Source organism: Cetorhinus maximus, chromosome 7 (genome assembly GCF_964194155.1).
Source record: "Cetorhinus maximus chromosome 7, sCetMax3.hap1.1, whole genome shotgun sequence".
NCBI lineage: Eukaryota > Metazoa > Chordata > Chondrichthyes > Lamniformes > Cetorhinidae > Cetorhinus > Cetorhinus maximus.
Window position 1 is genome coordinate 144,319,169 of NC_135885.1, and position 22,020 is coordinate 144,341,188.

Sequence of the window (22,020 nt, forward strand, 5' to 3'; positions counted from 1 at the left end):
ACCCATGAGTATTATTTTGTGCTGTTGCTAATGCAGTTGTGACAACTTAACACGACATTTTGCAATCCCGTACATTACATGTTTGAATTTAACCTTGCTGACTCCACTGATAATAAATTTCAAGAAATTGCAATTGTTCACTTTATGCTAGTGAAAGCCGATCATACCATCTACTTGACTGATTTAAAGTATAAACTTTACCCTCTCAGATGTTCCATAATTTTGTTTTGTTTCATGCTCCTTACCAGAAAGGAGGATGAGGCGTGCAATAGACTTCATTTTTAAATTAAGTTACATTATTTTACAGCAGAGGACTTGCAAAGAGTGCAAAGAGGATTTTTCAGAATGTTACTGGGGATGTAAGACTTCAGTTCATGTGGAGAGACAGGAGAAGCTGGGATTGTTCTCCTTAGAGCAGAGAAGGTTAAGGGGAAATTTAACGGAGATGTTCAAACTCAGGAAAGATTTTGATAGAGTAAATAAGGAGAAACTGTTTCCAGTGGCAGGAGGGTTGGTAACCAAAGGGCACAGATTTCTGGTAATTGGCAAAAGAACCATAGGGGGAGAAGAAGGAATTTTTTTACACAGCCAGTTGTTGTGATCTGGAATGCGCTGCCTGAAAGGGCGATGGAAGCTGATTCAATAGTGACTTTCTAAAGGGAACTGGATAAATTCTGGCAAAGGAGGAAAATGTGCAGAGGCATGGGGCAAGAGTGGAAGGGGAGTGGCACTAATTGGGTTGCTCTTTCAAAGAGCCAGCACAGACATGGTGGGCCAAATGGCCTCCCTCTGTGCTGTGTGATCATCTGAAATTTGGTATTCTTGTGTTTGTCCTGATGGGTGCAAGATGAAAAGATTCAACAACATGTCTCTCTTTTCAGCAAGATTCAAGCTGTGTGCTACCAAGTGACTGTTTGAGAACAGTCAGGATAGATAGAGAGAAACTATTTCCACTGTTTGGGGAGTCTAGGACTAGGGGGCAGAGTTTAAAAATTAGAGCCAGACCTTTCGGGAGTGAAATTAGGAAACACTTGGTAGAAGTTTGAAACTCTCTTCCATAAATGTCAATTGATGCTACATCAATTGTTAATTTTAATCTGAGATCGATAGATTTTTGTTAACCAAAGATATTAGGGGGTTTAGGGCAAAGGCAAATGGAGTTAGGTCACAGATCAGCCATGGTCTCATTGAATGGTGGAACAGGCTCGAGGGGCTGAATGGCCTCCTCCTACTCCTGTGCTCCTAAATCTTAACTTTCTTTCATTCTGGTGAAGAGACATCGACCTCAAATGTTAACCCTGCTTCTCTCTCTCCACAGATGCTGCCTGATCTGCTGAGTATGTCTTTTTTTTTAATTTTGGGTTTCCAGCATCTGCAGTATTTTGATTCTGTTCCACTAATGGGATTTCCTGGTTCATGATCAGGAATAGGGACTCTGGTCATGTTTCGTTAACACCACCACAGCCATACTAGCTAACATCAGCAAACACAGCTAGCAACTGAACCTTGGATATTTCCTGATTGGACAGGTTTAGCTAATTCACTCCCATAACCACCTGGTCCCACGCGAGAGCGAATTATGATTTACTCTGATATTTCCTTCATTATAAGATTGACTACATTTCGAACATAGTTCGTGTGCTGTAAAGAAATGTCCTGAGGCAATGAAAGGCGCTACAGAAATGCAAGTCTTTCTGTTAATCATTACATAAAATTTGCAGCACAGGAGCTGGTCTACGCCGGGGCAGAAATCTTCACTCCGTGGCCAGGCGAGCACCCAGCCCGCGCGAGCGTGAACTGACGCACGTTGATGTCAGTCGAGCGTGCCAATGTCAACGCGCAGTCGCGCGATAGTTCGATCGCCGGGCATGCGTCGGAGTTGGCGGCGCGCCCACCGACAGTTGAAAGGCCCGTTAAGGCCATTAACAAGGTTATTAAAATAAAATTTTCACTGCCCTAACGGTGGGCGGGGCAGGGGAAAAGGCCAAGCGGCCTTCGCGTTTTTTTTTTGGAAACCTCATCCACGGGCGGGATGAGGTTTCCAAAAGCGAATAAAAACAAAATAAAAATATTAAAATTTAATTAATGGCACGTCCCTTGCCCAAGTGACAGAGTCACACGAGGGGACATGTTTTATAGCATTTCTAACATCTTTATTTTTTATTTTGGAAACCGTGCATCTCCCTGAGGCGGCGCTGTGCCTCAGGGAGATTTTCAAGCGCGTACTCACGCGCCTGTGCGAGGTTTGCACACTCCCCCCCTCTCCCCGCCTGCACAGGCAGCGCTGAGCACTGCCGCTCGCATTTCACGCTGGGCGGGCCTTAATTGGCCCAGCCACCAGCATGAAATCGCGGTGTGGCCCCGATCGCAGGTGGCGGTCAGCTTCCCGACCACCCCTGCCCGCCCCCCACCCGAGTCCGCCTGACAAGGGGCAAAATTCTGCCCATAATTTTAAAGACCCTGTCAGGTTACCACTCACCCTCTCTCCCTTCTAGAGAACCTTTGCAGATAATTATAGCCTCTCGATTCTCATCTCGTTGTAAATTATTTTTGCACTTTCTCTAGTGCTTCTAATTCCGTTTAATAATATGGGTGACCAGAACTGAGAGCAACACTTTCTCTTTTACTGCTAAAAATTCGAACGACAAGAAATTAGTTGACTTCGGTTCCTTGCAATCTGATAACCGATTAAATTGCTCCAGAGCCATTAACCAGAACCACGTACCAGTGTGTTAAAACACAACAGCGAACATAATGGTGAAATCTTCCCACCAGAGGTATAATTTTCTGTTGTTGAGTAATTAGTTTTTTTAAATTACAGCATGTAATTGAATGTTGGAAAGGTTACGCTGTGATTTTAGATGCATTTTCTGGAGTTGACAACAGAATTCTTTCTCCTGACACTTACATAACCATCAGCTCTGAGACGCTCACTCTCTTGAATATCGTTTGGTAATTCTCTCAGCAGAACTGGCTCATCTCACTGTTGCAGTGAATCAGTATACTGATTCTCGGAGCCAACAAAAGCTTTTGGAAGCCTTGATTAATTCAGTTGTTCCACCCACATCATCAAAGTGCTTTCAGAATGAATGAAATGAGCAACGTGATCTTGCCTTTAGATCCAGTATTTTCCTCTGGCCTCCCTCCCTCCGCGGGAATAGAGGTGAATATATAATTCGACGCAGTAACTTGTGGTGTGTCAGCTATTTTACTTAACACTTATCACTTTTGAATGAAAGAAATAAGTCACCCGGCAACATTAACCAGCCTTTGCGACATTCCCAGAGGTGACAGACCCTGAAGCAATGAGCTACCCCCACCCCAGAAATTTGGCACGATTCTGGTGAGACTCGGGGCATTGATTCTGTGTAAGTGGATGGGTTTTAAGTGAGTTAAAAACTTGCCCTGAGGTTGTGGGAGGTGGAGGGGTCTGCATCCTTCCATTTGTGTAAGGTGATTGACATGGAGCAAACCTGGGGATGAGATAGTCTCATATGATGCACTATGGGCCGAAAGGCCTGCTCCTGTGCTGTATGACTCTATGACTCTATGGCTCCATGGGCTGAATATTCCCCCCTGTTGTGGGGGTTGTGTGGGGGGGGGGGGCGGGCGTGAACCCGATTGGTGCCCCCGATCGGGTGCGTGCCGCCATTTTACGTGGGCGGGGCCAATTAAGGCCCGCCCAGCGTGACGCTCGCCCGGAAGCGCTCTGAGCGCTCCCTGTGCGGGCGGGGGGCGGGGGGGTGGGGGTGTGGGGGGGATTCCCTGTGCGGGCGGGGGGCGGGGGGGCGGGGGGGTGGGGGTGTGGGGGGGGGATTCCCTGAGTCCGGGCCTGAGCTGTTTCGCACATGCGCGTGAAAGAGGCAGGAATCTCCCCGAGCTAAAGGGGTGCCTCAGGGAGATTTGTTTAAGGTTCAAATGTTTAAATAAAGAATTGAAAATATTTAAAGACATGTCCTCGTGTGACAGTGTCACATGAGCTGGGACATGTCAAGGAATATGAATTAAAAAAATTTATTTATTTTTTTAAACACTTCATGAAACCTCCTCCCGCCCGTGGATGAGGTTCCATGAAAAATGCGAAGGCCGCCTGGGCTCTTCGCCTGCCCCCCCGACAACCTTAAGGTTGGACGGGAAGTTCATTTAATTGATTTAATTAGTTTTAAACGGACCTTAATAGGTCTTTGACAGTTCGGCGGGTGCACAGCTGACTTGGCTGTGCGTCCGCCGAACTGAAAATCTAAATGACACACGGTGACGTCGGGACGCCCGCCCGACATCACCGCGCATTATTTTACACATCGGTGATTGGACCCCACCCCCGCTCGCCAACCGGAAAATTCTCCCCATGTCTTTTTCTGATGGCTGAAGAGACCAATCCATGAGGAGCAGGTAGAGTGATGTTTCTGTTATCAACACATCCCCTGTAAGGTGCAAATATAGACGCACTCTGACAGAACTTACCTTCAGAGGGCAGTGTGGATACTGTCTTTAACATCAAAACAGAAACAATTTATATTTATATATCACCATTTATGTGATAAAACATTTCAAGGCACTTCACTGGAGAATTATAAAATAACGTGTGATGTTGAGTCACACAAGGAGATTGTAGGTCAGATGACCAAAAACTTGGGCAAAGAGGTTGGTTTTAAGGAGCATCTTAAAGGAGGAAAGTTAGAAAGAGAGGTGGAGAGGTTTGGGAAGAGAATTCCAGACCTTGGGGCCCAGGCAACTGAAGGCTCGGCCTCCAATGGTGGAGCGATTAAAACTGGGGATTCTCAAGAGGCCAGAATTAGAGGAGAACCAACAGCTTAGAGGATTGTGAGGCTCCAGGAGGTTACAGAGATAGGATCAAGGCCATGGAGAGATTTGAATAAGAGGATGACAATCATTGCTTGATTGGAAGCCAATGTAGGCCAGTGAGTACAGGGGTGATAAGTGAATGGAACTTGATGTGTGTCAGGACATGGGCAGCGGAGTTTTGGGCGATCTCAAGTTTACAGAGGGTAGAATGTAGGAGGCCAATGAGGAGAGCGTTGGAACAGCCAAGTCCAGAGCTAACAAAAGCCTGGATGAGGGTTTCAGCCACAGATGAGCTGAGACGGAATGAAGTCGGGTAATGTAACAGAAGTGGAAACAGGTAGCCTGTGTGATGGTGCTAATATTTGGTCATAATAATGTTACTTTATTCCTCTGATGCTTCTAGACGTGAATCAAGTAACGGGAGGCAAATAGTGGTCATGCTACAAAACTGCCCACTCTATAGGTTGTAACAGAATACAATAATTTGTTCCCTTCTGACGCACAAAAGGCTTTAATCATTTCTTTCATGTAGATTTGTCTTTATTTGAGACAGATGGCAGCCAGAATAGCTTGCCTTTAAGGGATGAAATTTTGGCGAACGCAAAATGAATATGACAGAAAAGTTATACCATTTAAACCACTCTTGAATTGGTAAAAATTACTTAATTGTGCACTGCAGGTTTAGGCTAATTGTAATCCCAGCAGTTGAGTGCAAAACAGTAAGTGCCCATAAAATTGTATTTATTTAGTTTTAAGCATTACAAAGAATTAGAGGGATTAATTACACGCAGAAAATCACATTTGTTACAGAGCTATTTTTAGGCTTTTTTAATTACTCTGTGCAAGTTGAAAATCTTCCATTGTTGACATTAATCCTGTATAACGTTCACTCTTTCTGATTATGGATCCAGTAATTAGGATTGCTGCCAACTCAATTTGTAAACTTTGCACGCTTTCAGGAAAAGATTCAGAGTCATGCAGCAATAGTTGAGTATCGCAGATAGATCATGTAACAAATTAGCTTTGCAGGCAGCAAAGTCTTTTGCTTATGTTTAAAACATAATGAGTGTGTTTTTAGACCATTCTAGATATCATTATGTAGATTATGCTCATGAATGTCACACATAGATAGCGGCTTGGAGCATCATTCACTGAAGAAAGACGATGGAGCTGCATCGAATCAAATAAAATTCTTTACAGTCATAGTCAAGATACCTTTCAGCAGTGTTAGAACTGGCCATCCTGAGATTTAAGAGAACAAGAGGGTATTAGGAATTGGAAAATCGACTAGACTTATCAGCAAATAACTCAATTCAGTGTCTCCAGAAAGGTACTGAATTCCATCTTGAATCTCTTTATATTGTCAAAGGTTTCATTCTGCACATTACATTCCCATCTCCAATTAACACTGCTGTTCTCGCTGTTTAAATTCCTCCTTGGCTTTATTCCTGTCTATTATCTCCTTGGCTGCCTTCATCCCTACACCACTCTTGTTCCTCTGCCCTCCTACATCAGCTTCTGGTGGGAAAAATGAACTTGCTATCGGATGTTAACAAAAGACTATGTTATCACTCAATAGACACACCAACTCCCAGGAGCAAATTTTAGGAGAAGGAGTACAGGTTTGTATCAACTTTATTAATGTGAACAACAGTGTTTATCATCTTAGTGCATAATTAGTGCAATCAGTGGTTCCAAAGCTAAAGCAGGCCCCTCATATTCTCTATTTGTATCATGTTTTTAGATAAAATATGAGACAAGGATTAATATAATGTTATATTTGACTTTGACTTCTTCGCCATACTGTGAGTTTAAGTAGGTAAATTAGCCAATTACGGTTGTGCGTTGTTTTGTATTTCTAACCAGAGTCTGTACCGTGGGCAAAAGACGTTTCCTTTCATGCTGATTTGGAAAGTTGTTGTGATGTGGACAGGAAGCCAGGCTGGTGGGTGGAGGCACGTGTTGATCTGCGCAAACGGCCTCAAGATGGTGAGGCCGGGTTCGTGCGATATGGCCCGATCTCCCACTGGCATCCGCGGCGGGAAACACTTCCCGCCCCTACCCCCCACCAGGGGACTTAGTCCTAGAATGGAAAATTCCGCCCAGAGTTTGCAGTTATATAGCGCCTTTCAAAAGCTCAGGATGTCCCAAAGTGCTTAACAGCCAATGGAGTATTTTTTTTAAAATGTGCAGTCACTGTCGTAATGTCGGAAACGACATAGCCAGTTACACGCACAGCAAGCTCCCGCAAACAGCAACGTGATAGTGACCAGATAACAACCTGTTTTTTTGTGATGTTGGCTCAGGGCTAAATATTGGCCAGGACACCGAGGAAGACTCTCCTATTCTTCTTCAAAGATCCTTTATTCATTTTGAAAGGATGGTGGAAGCTGTTTCAACAGTAATTTTCATTAATTATTTTGATAAATACTTGAAAAGGAAACATTTGCCGGGTTATGGGTAAAGGGCAGGGAGAGTGGGACCAATCAGATAGCTCTTTCAAAGAGCTAGCACCGGCACGATGGGCTGAATGGGCTCCTTCTGTGCTGTATGATTTCACGGTTCAATGTGTCTTGTGCGTTTTACTGTAGCCACAATATTTCATTTTTAGTGGATTTGCAAATCTGCAGGAAGAGTTAGGAAATACAAGAAACTGCAAAATTAATCACCACTTGCTGCTTTGGGAATTGGATACCTTTGTTGCTCCATCATGTGTCACAATTTATTTATTTGTTTGTTTTTGTTAGACAGTCTTTCAACTTTCAGAGCTGAGATCTTTATTTAAACAATGTTTCACGGGAGCCCCTTTGTAAAAGCTGTCAGAAAGACAATGTTTAATGTAAAAGTTATCAGTAACTGTGCTCTTTCCCTCCATCACTTTGATGATTCCTGGACAGACACTGCACATGCAGCAGCATTACTACAACCTGGACCTTGTTAATAGAAGTTTCACTGATCAAAATCCTGTCATCAAGTGAATGCAAGTTTCTAGGGGTAAACTTTGTCAAATACCCTACATGTACAGTGCCTAATTACTGGTGCGAGCAGTTACAAAAAGTGCTAGAAATGTGCAGTTTTATGTATTATGTATACAGTGTAAGAAAATCAAATCATACACCAGTCCGCAATTCATAACCTCGAGTTTAGAAGATTAAGGGATGGTCTAATCGAGGTGTTTGAAATGATTAGAGGAGTTGATAAGGTTGATGGAGAGAAACTACATCCTCTGATGCGAGAGAGACCAGAACAAGGGGATTTAAAATTCAAGCCAGGCCGCTCAGGGGTGATGTCAGGAAGCATATCTTCGCACAAAGGGGAATGGAAATCTGGAACTCTCTCCCCACAAAATGTTGTTGAGGCTGGGGGGTCAACTGGAAATTTCAAAACTTTTTAAAAAATAATTCATTGGATGGCTAGGCCAGCATTTTTTGCCCATCCCTAATTGCCCTTGTTCAGAGGGCATTTAAGAGTGAACAACATTTCTGTAGGTCTGGAGTCACATGGAGGGCAGACCAGGTAAGATTTCCTTCTCTAAAGGACATTAGTGAACCAGACATGTTTTAACAACAATCAGCAATGGTTTCATGGTCATCATCAGACTTTCAATTCCAGATTTTTATTGGATTCAAATTTCACCATCTGCCGTGGTGGGATTTGAACCCAGGTTCCCAGAGCATTACCCTGGGTCTCTGGAATACTAGTCTAGTGATAAAGCACGATTCCACCACCTTCCCCGTAACTTAGATTGATAGAGTTTTGTTGGGTAAGGGGATTAAGGGTCATGGAACCAAGGCAGGTAGGTAGATGAAGTTAAGATACAGATCTAACTGGATGGTGGAACAGACTCAAGGGGCTGAATGAGCTACTCCTGTTCTTGTGTAGTTACTCCTGTTCAGGTCAACTTTCTTTAATTGTACATTCCTATGTTCATGTTTACAGTCATAGCTTCCTATTTAAACTTTTCACTCCATAATTACAAGATTCTGTCATTACATCCTAATTACATCCTAGGACCCTGATTGACATTTACAGATACACAAACCTATCCTGAAGGAAAAGCATCCACTGGCCCTTCAAGTCTGCCCCATACCTCATGATGGACACAGCAATGTGACTGGATACATCCTCCTCCCCTTCACCCCATGCTTAGCCCAACCCCCTTCCCACAGCCTGGGATGGGGAAAAAAGAGAAAGAGGCCATAGGACAAAAAACAACTCTGGAAAATTCCTCTCTCACTCTTTCAGGCAATAGAAACCAGTCCATGAGGTAGCACAGGCCAAGTGTTATTTCTGAATCTATTTACTTTGTGGAGGTTGCGATCTCTGTCCCAGTCAGGGACCAGATCAGCTCCTTCTTGGAGGTGATGCAGAGAGCCAGCACCCTTCCATACTAGGATGAGGAATCCACCCTAATTTAAACCAATGTGTTTTTTGCCACAGTCAGTTTGTGAGTTAAAATTGCAGTCAATGGGTTTCTACCAGGGATAGAGTCGTACTCGTCCATTTTCACGGTTTTAACTTGGCGCAATTAGAAGGAAAAGTGGAAATGCCTTAAAAAGCACCAAAGGATACAAAAAAAGTAGCCAAAGACGCCAATGCTAACAACAAAAGGTTTTATAGAAATATTAAGGGAAAAAGGGTGATGACAGGGAATTTGATCCCATTTAAGTCAGGTGCAGGGAGACTATAACAGATAGTGAGGAAATGGCAGACTTGTTAAAGGAAGGCATTGTACCTGTGTCACAGTGGAGGATGGGGATGAAACATCACCCTAACAGGGAAACCTAAAACTAAGTCAATGTGAGGAACTTAGTGCATTCAATATAAATTATCGAGAAAATAAGGGGACTTAATATAGACAAATTTCCCGGCCAGTGTCAAAAGGAAGAGGTGGGGAAATTGCAGGTCCCTTAACCATCATTTTCCAAAAATCTCTGGATTCAGGAATTGTGCCGTTGGATTGAAAAATTACAAATGTCATTCTATTATTTAGGAAGGGAGGGAGAGAAAGCCAGGTACCTACAGACCTGTCAGTTTATCATCAGTTGTGAGGAAGTGATGGTTAATCAATACGGAGACGGTGATAGACCGATGTGGAAAGTTAACCAGGGCGGCAGCAGAAATCCTATGGCTGACTCGATTGACGAGTGAATCTGCTGGTCTTGTATAGCTTTGCTTAATATCAGTATAAATTTGAACTTTTATTTGTTAAACATGGCAATGCGCTACTTAAATCACAATGTCTTAAAATAATTAATCCACATCTAGTCAGTGTTTAGTTGTGTGGAAAGGAAATGGTTCAAACAGATGGTTTTTTGAGTGGGTGAATGAATAAGGGAGGTGGTTGGAGATGATAAGAGTGCTGAAGTTAGAAAAAGCAAATTGGGTACAGCTTTGAAATGAAACATTGCACGACAGGATCTGACAGGCAGACTTGAAAAAGTGGACAGATTCCAAAGAATGAAGAATAAGCAAAATCCACGGTGACTGGATTCAGATAGTTGACCATCAGATGACTGCAGGAAGAAGGTGATTGGGCTACTGGTACTTACTGATACAAATGGCACAGCCGCAAAGTGTTCTTTTTCCCTCCACAATGTGATAACGCTTATGTAAAGCCTGGGAAACAAAGGGAAGCTACTTCTGAAACAGTGTCATGAACAGTGATAGAGGCCGGAATTTTCCACCCCTCCCCCTCCCCCACCCCTCCCTCTGATGGGGCTGGCGAGCCATTGAAAGCTCTGTTCATATCGGCGGGACTGGAAGATCCCATCGGCCTGAGGGGCTGGAGAATTCCGGCCAGGGAGTGTGTCTGCACCTAGACTGTGAGCTACAGTGAGTCCTCCGGGGGGCGGGGGGGTCAGCCAATTGGACTCTTGAAATGGAGAAAATCACAACATCCAACATGTATTTACAGCACAGAAACAGGCCATTCAGTCTATCTGGTTGATTCCTATGTGTATGAGCCTCTTCTCATACCTATTTCACATCTCCTTATCAACATATCCTTCTATTCCTTTCTCCCTCATGTATTTATCCAGCTTCCTCCTTAAATGTATCTGTACTATTCACCTCAACCACTCCCTGTGGTAGCGAGTTCCACATTCTCATATCTCTCTGAGTTAAGACATTTCTCCTGAATTCCTGATTGGATTTATTAGTGACTATTATATATTGATGTCTCCCTAGTTCTGGCCTCCCCACAAGTGGAAACATCTTCTCTATGTCTACCTTATTGAACACCTTTCATAATATTAAAGACCTCTATCAGGTCACCCATCAGCCTTCTCTTTTCCACAGAACAGTCCCAACCTGTTCAATCTATCCTGATAGTGATAACGAGGCAGTTTTGTTGTCATCCTTGGAAATCTTTCTTGCACCTTATTCACTGCCTCTATATTCTTTTATAATATGAACACCAGAACTGTACACGGTGCTCCAAGTACGGCTGCACCCAGTTTATTTTGGTAATAATTGCCCCTGAGGGGAATGTAGTGCAGTGTCCTCATGTTTCAATGATGAGTGTTGGGTGTTTTACCGGTATACATGAAGTGTCTCTAAATGAAGGCCGCATTGATTTTTTTCAACTGCGTGTATATGTCATCGTGTTTGCACTTAAATTATATTTAAAGATTATCCAACAGGAAGCTAATGGATTCATCAGAGACAGAGGGCTGGATTTTCAAAAGACTGGGGGTGGTCATGACCTGGTGTGGGCGGAAGTTAAAAGTCATGATCCCGAGAGTTGTCTTGGAGGTTCCAATGCCTCCAGGGCAGTTGGAATTTTGAAAGGGGCGGCAGGGAGGTGGGGAGAGGGAGCAGGAAACCCACTTGTTGCCAATGAATGGCCTCTTGTGCTCATTAAGGAGCTCGTTAAGGGGCCTAATGTTCAGCTTTGGAAATTTTCAACTATTTTTCAGGTCAGCTCGGTCTAGCACACGTTATACAAGGCATTGGGAGAATCTAGAATTAGGGGTCACTGTTTAAAAATAAGGGGTCGCCCATTTAAGACAGAGGTGAGAAGAATTTTTTTTCTCTGAGGGTTGTGAATCTTTGGAACTCTCTTCCTCAAAAGGCGATGGAAACAGAGTCTTTGAATATTTTTAAGGCAGAGCTGGACAGATTCTTGATAAACAAGGGGATGAAAGGTTATCACCAGTAGGCGGGAATGTGGCATTGAGGCCACAATCAGATCAGCTATGATTTTATTGAATGGTGGAGCAGGCTCAAGGGGCCTCCTCCTGCTCCTAATTCGCATGTTTGTATGTTAGTGCAGCGGCTGCCGGGCTTGTCCTGGGATGCAAGTCATTTTCTCTGCAGTAGATTTGAAATGAAATATGAGAGGGCCAACTACTGCCAGCAGGAGCACTGCACCAATACTGTCGTCCATATGGCTCTGCTTCTGACCTCTTGGCTTTCCAAGGACCTGCCTGCTCTAATCAGCAAAGCAGCAGCAGGCCATGCCATGCTCACCTCCCAGCCAGTGAGGCCAGTTAAATTTTAGCATATAGCGCTGCAACAGGAGGATGCAGGGGTGCAGTGCTGGGACCTAGAATTCTTCCAAGTGCTGGTTTTCTGACTCCAGGTTGAAAAGCCAGACCAGAATGACTCAGATAAGTATCAGCGGATCAAAGGCAATCAGCATAGATTTGTGAAGAGTTGGTCATGTCTGACTAACCCTGTAGCCTTTTTTTTTGCCAAGCTAGGTTAATAGCATGATGGATCGGGGAGTCAGTGGATGTTGTCTATACAAACTTGCAGAAGGCACTTGATAAGGTTCCACGCAGATTATTAGTAAAAATTAAAAGCGATTGAATTAAAGTTAATCTGATGGCACGGATTGGTTATTTGTTGGGAAGATAGGAAACAGAATATGGCTAAAGGGCCCATTCACTTAGTGACAGGATCGTCAGGGATCAGGACTGAGGTCACAGCTTTTCACCATATGGATGAATGATTTGGATGAGATTGTATATCCACGTTTGCAGATGACACTGAGTTAGTAGGCACGGTAAGATGTGTGGAACAGATCAGAAAGTTACAACGGAAAATGGATAGATGAAGTGAGTGAATAAAATTCTGGGAAATGGGGTTTGAGATGGGGAAACGTGAGGGCATTCATCACATCTGAGCAAGACAAATCAGAATATTTTCTTAATGGTGAGAGACTAAGACCTGTGGAGGGGCAAAGAGTTTTAGCTGTTCACGGACAACTAGAGGACAGAAACAAAAATTAATCAACAAAATTAATGGGATATTAGCCTTTATCTCGAGGGGTTGGGATGCAAACAAGAGGAAGTGATGTTTGAGTTTTACAAAGCCCAAAGCCTGTCCACAGCCTACAAGGCACAAGTCAGGAGTGTGATGGAATACTCTCCACTTGCCTGGATGAGTGCAGCTCCCACAACACTCAAGAAGCTTGACACCATCCAGGACAAAGCAGCCTGCTTGATTGGCACCCCATCCACAAACATTCATTTCCTCCACCACCGATGCACAGTAGCAGCAGTGTGTGTACCATCTACAAGATGCACTGCAGGACCTCGCCAAGCCTCCTTAGACAGCACCTTCCAAATCCACAACCACTATCACCTAGAAGGACAAGGGTAGCAGATGCATTGGAACAGCACCACCTGCAAGTTACCCGCCAAGTCGGTCACCATCCTGACTTGGAAATATATCACCGTTCCTTCACTGTCGCTGGGTCAAAATCCTGGAACTCCCTCCCTAACAGCACTGTGGGTGTATCTACACCACATGGACTGCAGCGGTTCAAGAAGGCAGCTCACCACCACCTTCTCAAGGGGTAGGAAGGTCCTTGGGTTTGGAAAGGGCGCGGAGTAGATTCATGAGACTCTGCGGTGGGTTTGGAACTGCCATTGTGGCCAGCGCATAAAATGACGTTTTTGCACTTAGCGCAAATCTGGGGTAATTCTGCCCCATATTAGGGCAGATGGTGAGGAGATTTTGTGGCATAGTAGGTAGTGCACTTGCCTCTGAACCAGAAGCTCCAGGTTCAAGAGACACATCACGACCTGTTGGTCACAGAAGGAGCAGCCATCTCCCGTTTCAATAGGTTGATAATCATCCTGCTCATCCTCCCAGCATTTCCTCACTATCCCCAAATGGGGAAAAAAGTATGTGTGAATATATGAATCAAACAGAACAGGTGGCTAAAAGCTTTGTTAGAGAGGTAGGTTTTAAGGAGTGACTTAAATGAGGAAAGCGAGGTGGTGAGGTTTAGAGAGGGAATTCTAGAATTTAGGGCCCAGATAGCTGAAGGCACAGCCACTAATGGTGCAACCATCAAGATCAGAGATACTTAAGAAACCAAAATTGAAGGAGCACAGGTATCTTGGAGGGTTGTGAGGCTGGAGGAGATTCCAGAGCTAGGGAGGGGTGAGGCCATGGAGTGATTTGAAAACAAGGATTAGAACTTTAAAGTCAAGATATTGTTTGACTGGGAACCAATGTAGGTCAGTGAACACAGGGGTGATAAGTGAATGGCATTTGATGTGAGTTAGGACAAGGGTAGTAGAGTTTTGGATGACCTCAAGTTTACGGAGGGTAGAATTCGGGAGGCAGCCAGGAGTGTGTTACAACAGTCAAAACAAGAGGTAATTCATTAATTCAATGGGAAGTAACCCTTTACTAACATGATCAATTTGGTTTTTGTGCTGTTAAAGGGATAGGCTAGATTAAGCACAGTTGCACATTAGCAGCAGCGCAATTTATTATGCAATTTATGGTATTAAAGCTGTAATTACTATAAATCAGCAAATCATCACATACCAGTGGCCAGCTGTGGCTCAGTGTGTAGAGACTTGAGCACAACATCCAGGGTGAAACCTCCAGTGCCTGTTAGAGATGCTGTCTCCCATACAAGGCTCTGTCTGCCATATCGCAGGTGGATGTAAAAGATCTCATGGCCCTGTTTTGAAGAAGAGCAAGGGAGTTCTCCCCAACGTCCGGGGACCAATATTTATCCTTCAACTAACATCACTAAAAAACGTGATTATGTTCTTGTTTGTGGGAGCTTGCTGTGCGCAAATTGACTGCTGCGTTTCCTTATTTAGAACAGTGACTACACTTCAAAAGTATTTCGTTGGCTGTAAAATGCGTTGGACAGATAATGGCGTGAAAGAAATGTAAAAATGCCCTTTTCTGCTTCTGAATCGCCGAGGAAAAATCTACTAATCTGAAAGGAAAAGAGAAGCCAATGCCTCAGGCTGAATCTCTGATCTGAGGGAGACATACTGCTAGAAACATCTTGACCGATCTTTCCCATCCCGAATTTTTGGCCAACTCATTAGGCATTTCCAGCATTTTCTGCTTTTATTTTCTAGTTTCTAGCAATTGTAATTTCCCCTGTTTATCTCACTTACTTGAATGCTCAGGTTCTGACACTTCTGGCATCATCCCAGCAGGTTCCAGAGCCCTATATCTTCCTAGCAAGCAGCAATCATTAGTTATTTGCTTACTGAAGATCCAGGTTGTTAATTGTATCACACGATCGTTTGCATAATGTAGCCTTGCTGAGTCCTGCTTCACTTGATGCACTTCTTGCGCAATTCAATATTTAAAGAAAAAAATTATTATGGAATGTGTTCATTTTTAAATCATTGTAGTAGACTGTTGTTCAATTACATTGCCTAATGATGGATCTGTTTAAGAATTTTGCATCATAATCGCTGATCTTCATTATCTGACTTAATGGCACATCAGACATTGCGTTTGTGAAATCCCTCCATTATTTTGTAACCATTACTTGAACATTCTGTGATCAAAGGAGAAATGTTGTAATTGGACTTAGGGCTTTGGTCAAAAATATAGAATTCAATTCATTATGTCACTGAAACCAATGTAAATTGGAATAAAAATAAAGATTTTTGGCTACAATCACTAGTCCAATCAGAGTCTGAGATAGGCTGATGCCTTGGCTGGTGACTTTTATCACTTACATAGAGCTTTGGTCAGACCCTATCTGGGTTTATTTCTGGGCACTGCACCTCAGGAAGGGTATATTGGCCTTGGAGGTGGGTGCAGCACCGATTGACCAGAATGATCCTGGGCCAAAAAGGGTTAAATTAGATGCATAGACTAAGCTTGTACCTCCTTGAGCAAGGAAGATTAAGGAGTGATCTAACTGTGGTGTTGAAGATGGTTGAAGGAATTGTTGGGGTCAATTGAGAGAAATTATTTCCTCTGGTGGTAGGGGTGGAAGGAGTCCAGAACAAGGGGGCAGAACCTTAAAATTCGATCCAGGCCGTTCAGGGGTGAAGTCAGTAGGCACTTCTTCACACAAAGGGGAGTGGAAATCTGGAACTCTCTCCCCCCTCCCCCCAAAACGTTGTTGAGTCTGGGGGTCAATTGACAATACTGACATCAATTGAATTTTAATATAAACAGAAAACGCTGGAAATACTCAGCAGGTCTGGCAGCATCTGTGGAGAGAGAAACAGAGTTAGTATCCCAGGCCTGAGACTTTTCATCAGAACTATAGATTTTTGTTGGGGAAGGGGATTAAGGGTGACAGAACAAAGGCGGGTAGATGGAGTTAACATGCAGATCAGCCATGATCCAATTGATTGGATGAACAGGCTTGAGGGGCTGAATGACCTCCTCCTTTCCCATTATTCCCAGGGTATGTTAGAACACTGTAGACGTACTTGAATGATCACTGTTGGGACAATCGTTGCTTTTTTTTGTTCTTTCATAGGATGTGGGCTTCTCTGGCTGGGTCAGCATTTATTGCCCATCCCTAGTTGCCCTTGAGAAAGTGGTGGTGAGGTGCCTTCTTGGACCGCTGCAGTCCATGTGGGGTAGGTACACCCACAGTGCTGTTAGGGAGGGAGTTCCAGGATTTTGACCCAGCGACAGTGAAGGCCTTGTAATTGGTATAATTTCGTGAGAATGGTTACGTTCGTTTTAGCTGAGGTGTGAAACCTGTTTACTTTTAAGCACGGAAAGAAATTTCAGAGAAACACATTAATCATTTCTATATGAATATCCAATAACATATCCCAAGTTCATGCAGCATGATTTAGCTAACTATTTCTGAACTATTAGAAACAGTTTGTGAACTTTTCATTTAAAATGGCTCATCACATGGGGAAAGTTTATTGTCTATTTGTTTCTCTGATGCTCCAACTAGGTCATGGGAAATGCGATTGTGGGAAATGCATCTGTGACCGTGGCTGGTCTGGGAATGCTTGTCATTATCCCAAGACTTGCAAAATCCCCAGGAAGAAAAGCAATGAAATGTGTCGCAGTTCAGAGGGTCTGATATGCTCTAGGGCAGGTGAGAACTTTTCATTACTCTATATTTTAATCAAAAGTGTTTTCACTTGTTTGAAATATGCAAAAAAAAATTGGATTCTATTAAAATTGATACCTCCAGAGAAGCAATGATTCCCCCTCCTTCACCATTACAAAATACTTGTACGTCTTCCAGCATGAGTGGCTATTTTAATCAGTTTGCTCCAGACAGCTATATTGAAAGCTAATAAGCATCTGTTGTGTCACACTTACTTCCTGTCACTCTTACTTCCTGTCACACTTGCTTCTGTCACAGTTATTTCCTGTCACCCTTACTTCCTGTCGCAGTGGTTACACCTCATTGTTATTCTTGGTCACATACTTCCCGTCACATTTACTTGTCACACTTACTTCCTGTCATATCACACATGGTATATCCTCTTACTCACCATAAGCAGTCTGTGGGTAAATATACCAGTAATGCTTCAGCTGTTTTGCGTACTGCATACACTTCCTGCAAGTGTCTCTTTCACTTTGTGTAATTCCAGCCCTGCCATTTTCTCCATCGCTCGTTGTTGATGAAGTCCTTATTGTTATAAAACAGCTTACTGACTGATTCACTGTAACTGTTAGTTAGCCTAGCAATGCTATCACACATCGTAAAGGGTTAACTGTTAATCTGTGTAAATGCAACAACAACCTATATTTATAGAGCGCCTTAACATAATAAAACGTCCCAAAGTGCTTTATAAGAGGGTTATATAGCAAGGTTTGACACTGAGCCACATAAGGAGATGTTGGGCCGTAACATCTGAGCACCCCAGTGCCAGATTTGGTGGGGTACACCGAAGATACGCTGGGGAATCCCCCTCGGATGTTCCCAGGTGAGGGTTTACATGGCAATTGCCCACAAGCAGAAACTTCCCCTGGACAATTTATCCTGCACTGGGAACAATCCGATTTAAATGTGATTTAAATCGCAATCTTCAGATGGTTCCAACTGGGTCACACCAATAGTTACTCAGAAAAAGTTAGAAGGATTAAAACCTTTTCTAACTTCTGGGTAAATATTGTAAAGCCCCAGACCCACCCGATGGGACTCCCCCAGCAACCCTGATGGCCTCCCTCCACGAGATTACCCCCACTAACTACCCCATTGTACACCCCCAACCCCAGCAACACCCACCCCCAACCACACCAACACCCACCCCCGAACTCCCCAACACCCACCTCCAACCCCACCAACGTCCACCCCCAACCCCACCCCCGAACTCCCCAACACCCACCTCCAACCCCACCAACGTCCACCCCCAACCCCACCCCCGAACTCCCCAACACCCACCTCCAACCCCACCAACGTCCACGCCCAACCCCACCCCCGAACTCCCCAACACCCACCCCCAACCCCACCAACACCCACCCCCAACCCCACCAACACCCACCCCCGAACTCCCCAACATTCATTCCCAACCCCACCAACACCCACCCCCAACCCCACCAACACCCACCCCCGAATTCCCCAACACCCACCCCCAACCCCACCAACACCCACCCCCGAACTCCCCAACACCCACTCCCAACCCCACCAACACACACCCCCAACCCCACCAACACCCACCCCCGAACTCCCCAACACCCACCCCCAACCCCACCAACACCCACCCCGAACTCCCCAACACCCACCCCCAACCACACCAACACCCACCCCCAACCCCACCAACACCTACCCCCAACCCCACCAACACCCACCCCCGAACTCCCCAAAACCCACCCCCGAACTCCCAAACACCCACTTCCAACCCCACCAACACCCACCCCCGAACTCCCCAACACCCACCCCCGAACTCCCCAACATTCACCCCCGAACTCCCCAACATTCACCCCCAACCCCACCAACACCGACCCCGAACTCCCCAACACCCACCCCCAACCCCACCAACACCCACCCCGAACTCCCCAACACCCACCCCCAACCACACCAACACCCACACCCAACCCCACCAACACCCACCCCCAACCCCACCAACACCCACCCCCGAACTCCCCAACATTCACCCCCAACCCCACCAACACCCACCCCGAACTCCCCAACACCCACCCCCGACCCCACCAACACCCACCCCCGAACTCCCCAACACCCACCCCCAACCCCACCAACACCCACCCCCAACCCCACTAACACCCACTCCCAACCCCACCAACACCCACCCCGAACTCCCCAACACCCACCCCCAACCCCACCAACACCCACCCCCGACCCCACCAACACCCACCCCCAACCCCACCAACACCCACACCCAACCCCATCAACACCCACCCCCGAACTCCCCAACACCCACCCCCAACCCCACCAACACCCACCCCCGACCCCAACAACACCCACCCCCAACCCCACCAACACCCACCCCCAACCCCACCAACACCCACCCCCGAACTCCCCAACACCCACTCCCAACCCCACCAACACCCACCCCCGAACTCCTCAACACCCACTCCCAACCCCACAAACACCCACCCCCGACTCCACCAACACCCACCCCCGAACTCCCCAACACCCACCCCCAACCCCACCAACACCCACCCCCGAACTCTCCAACACCCACCCCCAACCCCACCAACACCCACTCCAAACTCCCCAACACCCACTCCCAACCCCACCAACACCCACCCCCGAATTCCCCAACACCCACCCCCAACCCCACCAACACCCACCCACAACCCCACCAACACCCACCCCTGAACTCCCCAACACCCACCCCCAACCCCACCAACACCCACCCCTGAACTCCCCAACACCCACCCCCCGAACTCCCCAACACCCACCCCCAACTCCATCAACACCCACCCCCAACCCCACCAACACCCACCCCCGAACTCCCCAACACCCACCCCCGAACTCCCCAACACCCACCCCCAACCCCACCCCCGAACTCCCCAACACCCACCCCCGAACTCCCCAACACCCAGCCTCAAACTCCCCAACACCCACCCCCAACCCCACCAACACCCACCCCCAAACTCCCCAACACCCTCCCCCAACCCCACCAACGTCCACCCCCAACCCCACCCCCGAACTCCCAAACACACACCCCCAACCCCACCAACACCCACCCCCAACCCCACCAACACCCACCCCCGAAGCCCCACCCTCCACCCCGACCTCCAAACCCCAGACTCCCCACTCCCCCAAACTATGACTCCCTAACCTGATGTCCGAGCCCCCTCCACCCCCAACATCCAACCCCACTTTCATGACCTCAGACCCCCACCCTGAGCTCTGACCACCCCCCAACCCATGACCTCCAACCCACCCCACACCCACCCACCAACCACCCCCGGACCCCACTTTCCCCCTTAATACCGCCCTCCAACCCCTGGAAACATTTCCTCCCTCCCCACCCCTGAAGAACCCCCACTGCGCACCCCCCACCCCAGACACTTCCCCGGCCCCCCCCAGACCTCCCCAAAAGCTAAAACCTTGTTTGATAATGTTATTTACCCGTTCCTGTCTTCCACCCTATCACAGACCCTCCCTTTTATTCCGTCCCCCACTCCCCCTACAGCCCCCCTGCCCCGACCCACCCCACCCCTGCCCCCGCCACTGAGATCGTCCAGCCCCCGCCCCGCCCCACCCCCGCCACTGAGATCGTCCAGCCCCCGCCCCGCCCCACCCCCGCCACTGAGATCGTCCAGCCCCCGCCCCGCCCCACCCCCGCCAATGAGATCGCCCAGCCCCTGCCCTGCCCCCGCCTGCACCCCTGCCTCCGCCCCGCCCCCACCACCCCACCCCTCCCCCACCCCTGCCCCCGCTCCCACCTTACCCCCGCCCCACCCCTGCTCCCGCCCCCACCCCTCCCCCGCCCCCGCCGAAAGTCAATGGGCTTTTGGCTGAGCTGCCGAATCTGCTGCAGTGGGTCCCGTCACGATGGGGGCCCCAAAACCCCGGCCCCTGTTTCTCCCTCCACGGAGGCTTCCAGGCCGGCTGAGTATTTCCAGCATCCTCAGCTCGTCACCCCATAAAAACATGAGCTACTTTATCCAGGCCCAGTGTGTAGGGTGGAATATTCCGCTCTCATTTAAACCACACACCGCTCGACTCCAGGAGCTGCTGCACGGGCTGGAGAGCTGCTGGCCAATCAGATCGGTCTCTAAGACGGGACTTGCCGCCAAGTGAGGGGCGGAATGTTCCCCCCTGCAGCCCCACCGACAATCATTCGAGCGCGAGATGGCTGCGGGGCAGACAGTGTTAGGTGGGATGTGTTCCCCTGTCGACTCTTCGGATGACCACCGTCATTCCCTGCACGCACTGGGACCCCGCCTCCTCGGTCACAAAAGAGAGCAGGACTTGCCGTGTGATATGTCGATAGGCTGAGACGAAGCTCACGAGGGGCATAAACACCAGCATTGGGCTGAAGAGACTCTTTCTGTGCTCCCAAAGCCATGTGTTTCCCTGTCTTGTTGTCAAATGATGGTTTACTTTCATTTGTTCAACCATTTTCAGTTGATTGTGCATCTGCAGTAAGATTGATAATCGTTCTGACATTTATATCAGTGCTGTGATTTGTTAATTGCTTGGAGACATATTAAACGGATTATTATTGAGGGTGCATTATGATTCTCTGCTAGTTTTATGGTCCCACAAATGAAATTGCAACCTTAGGACTTACATCTTTCAAAGCTCCAGGATTCCACATTTATAATAGACGAGATTTCTCCCATTTTTCTTTTGAAGGGTAACATCAGGCTCATGGCGACAGCTTCACTTAATGAATAGTGAACTATTTCCTCTCAATGAAATAATCTCCAAGTGCACTCAGTAATTGGGTAGAATTTTCTAATGGATGACAGCCTATCACATGCAGTATTTGCTACGTATTAATGCACTGGGAAGTGGTGTTGCAGCATTACATACTGCGTTCAGGGGATCATAGAACGGAGTGATAGGATGCAGAAGGA

The 22,020-nt window shown here is 46.7% G+C and overlaps 1 protein-coding gene across 1 annotated transcript in view; it reads left to right on the plus strand.

Moving 5' to 3' along the window:
• The window catches only part of itgbl1 (integrin, beta-like 1), a 190,498-nt gene that overhangs the window by 69,078 nt on the left and 99,400 nt on the right, over positions 1-22,020 (plus strand). The window contains exon 3 of the mRNA XM_078546062.1: positions 16,961-17,107. Within this exon, the coding sequence (XP_078402188.1) occupies positions 16,961-17,107 (147 nt within the window). The remainder of the gene's footprint in view (positions 1-16,960; positions 17,108-22,020) is intronic.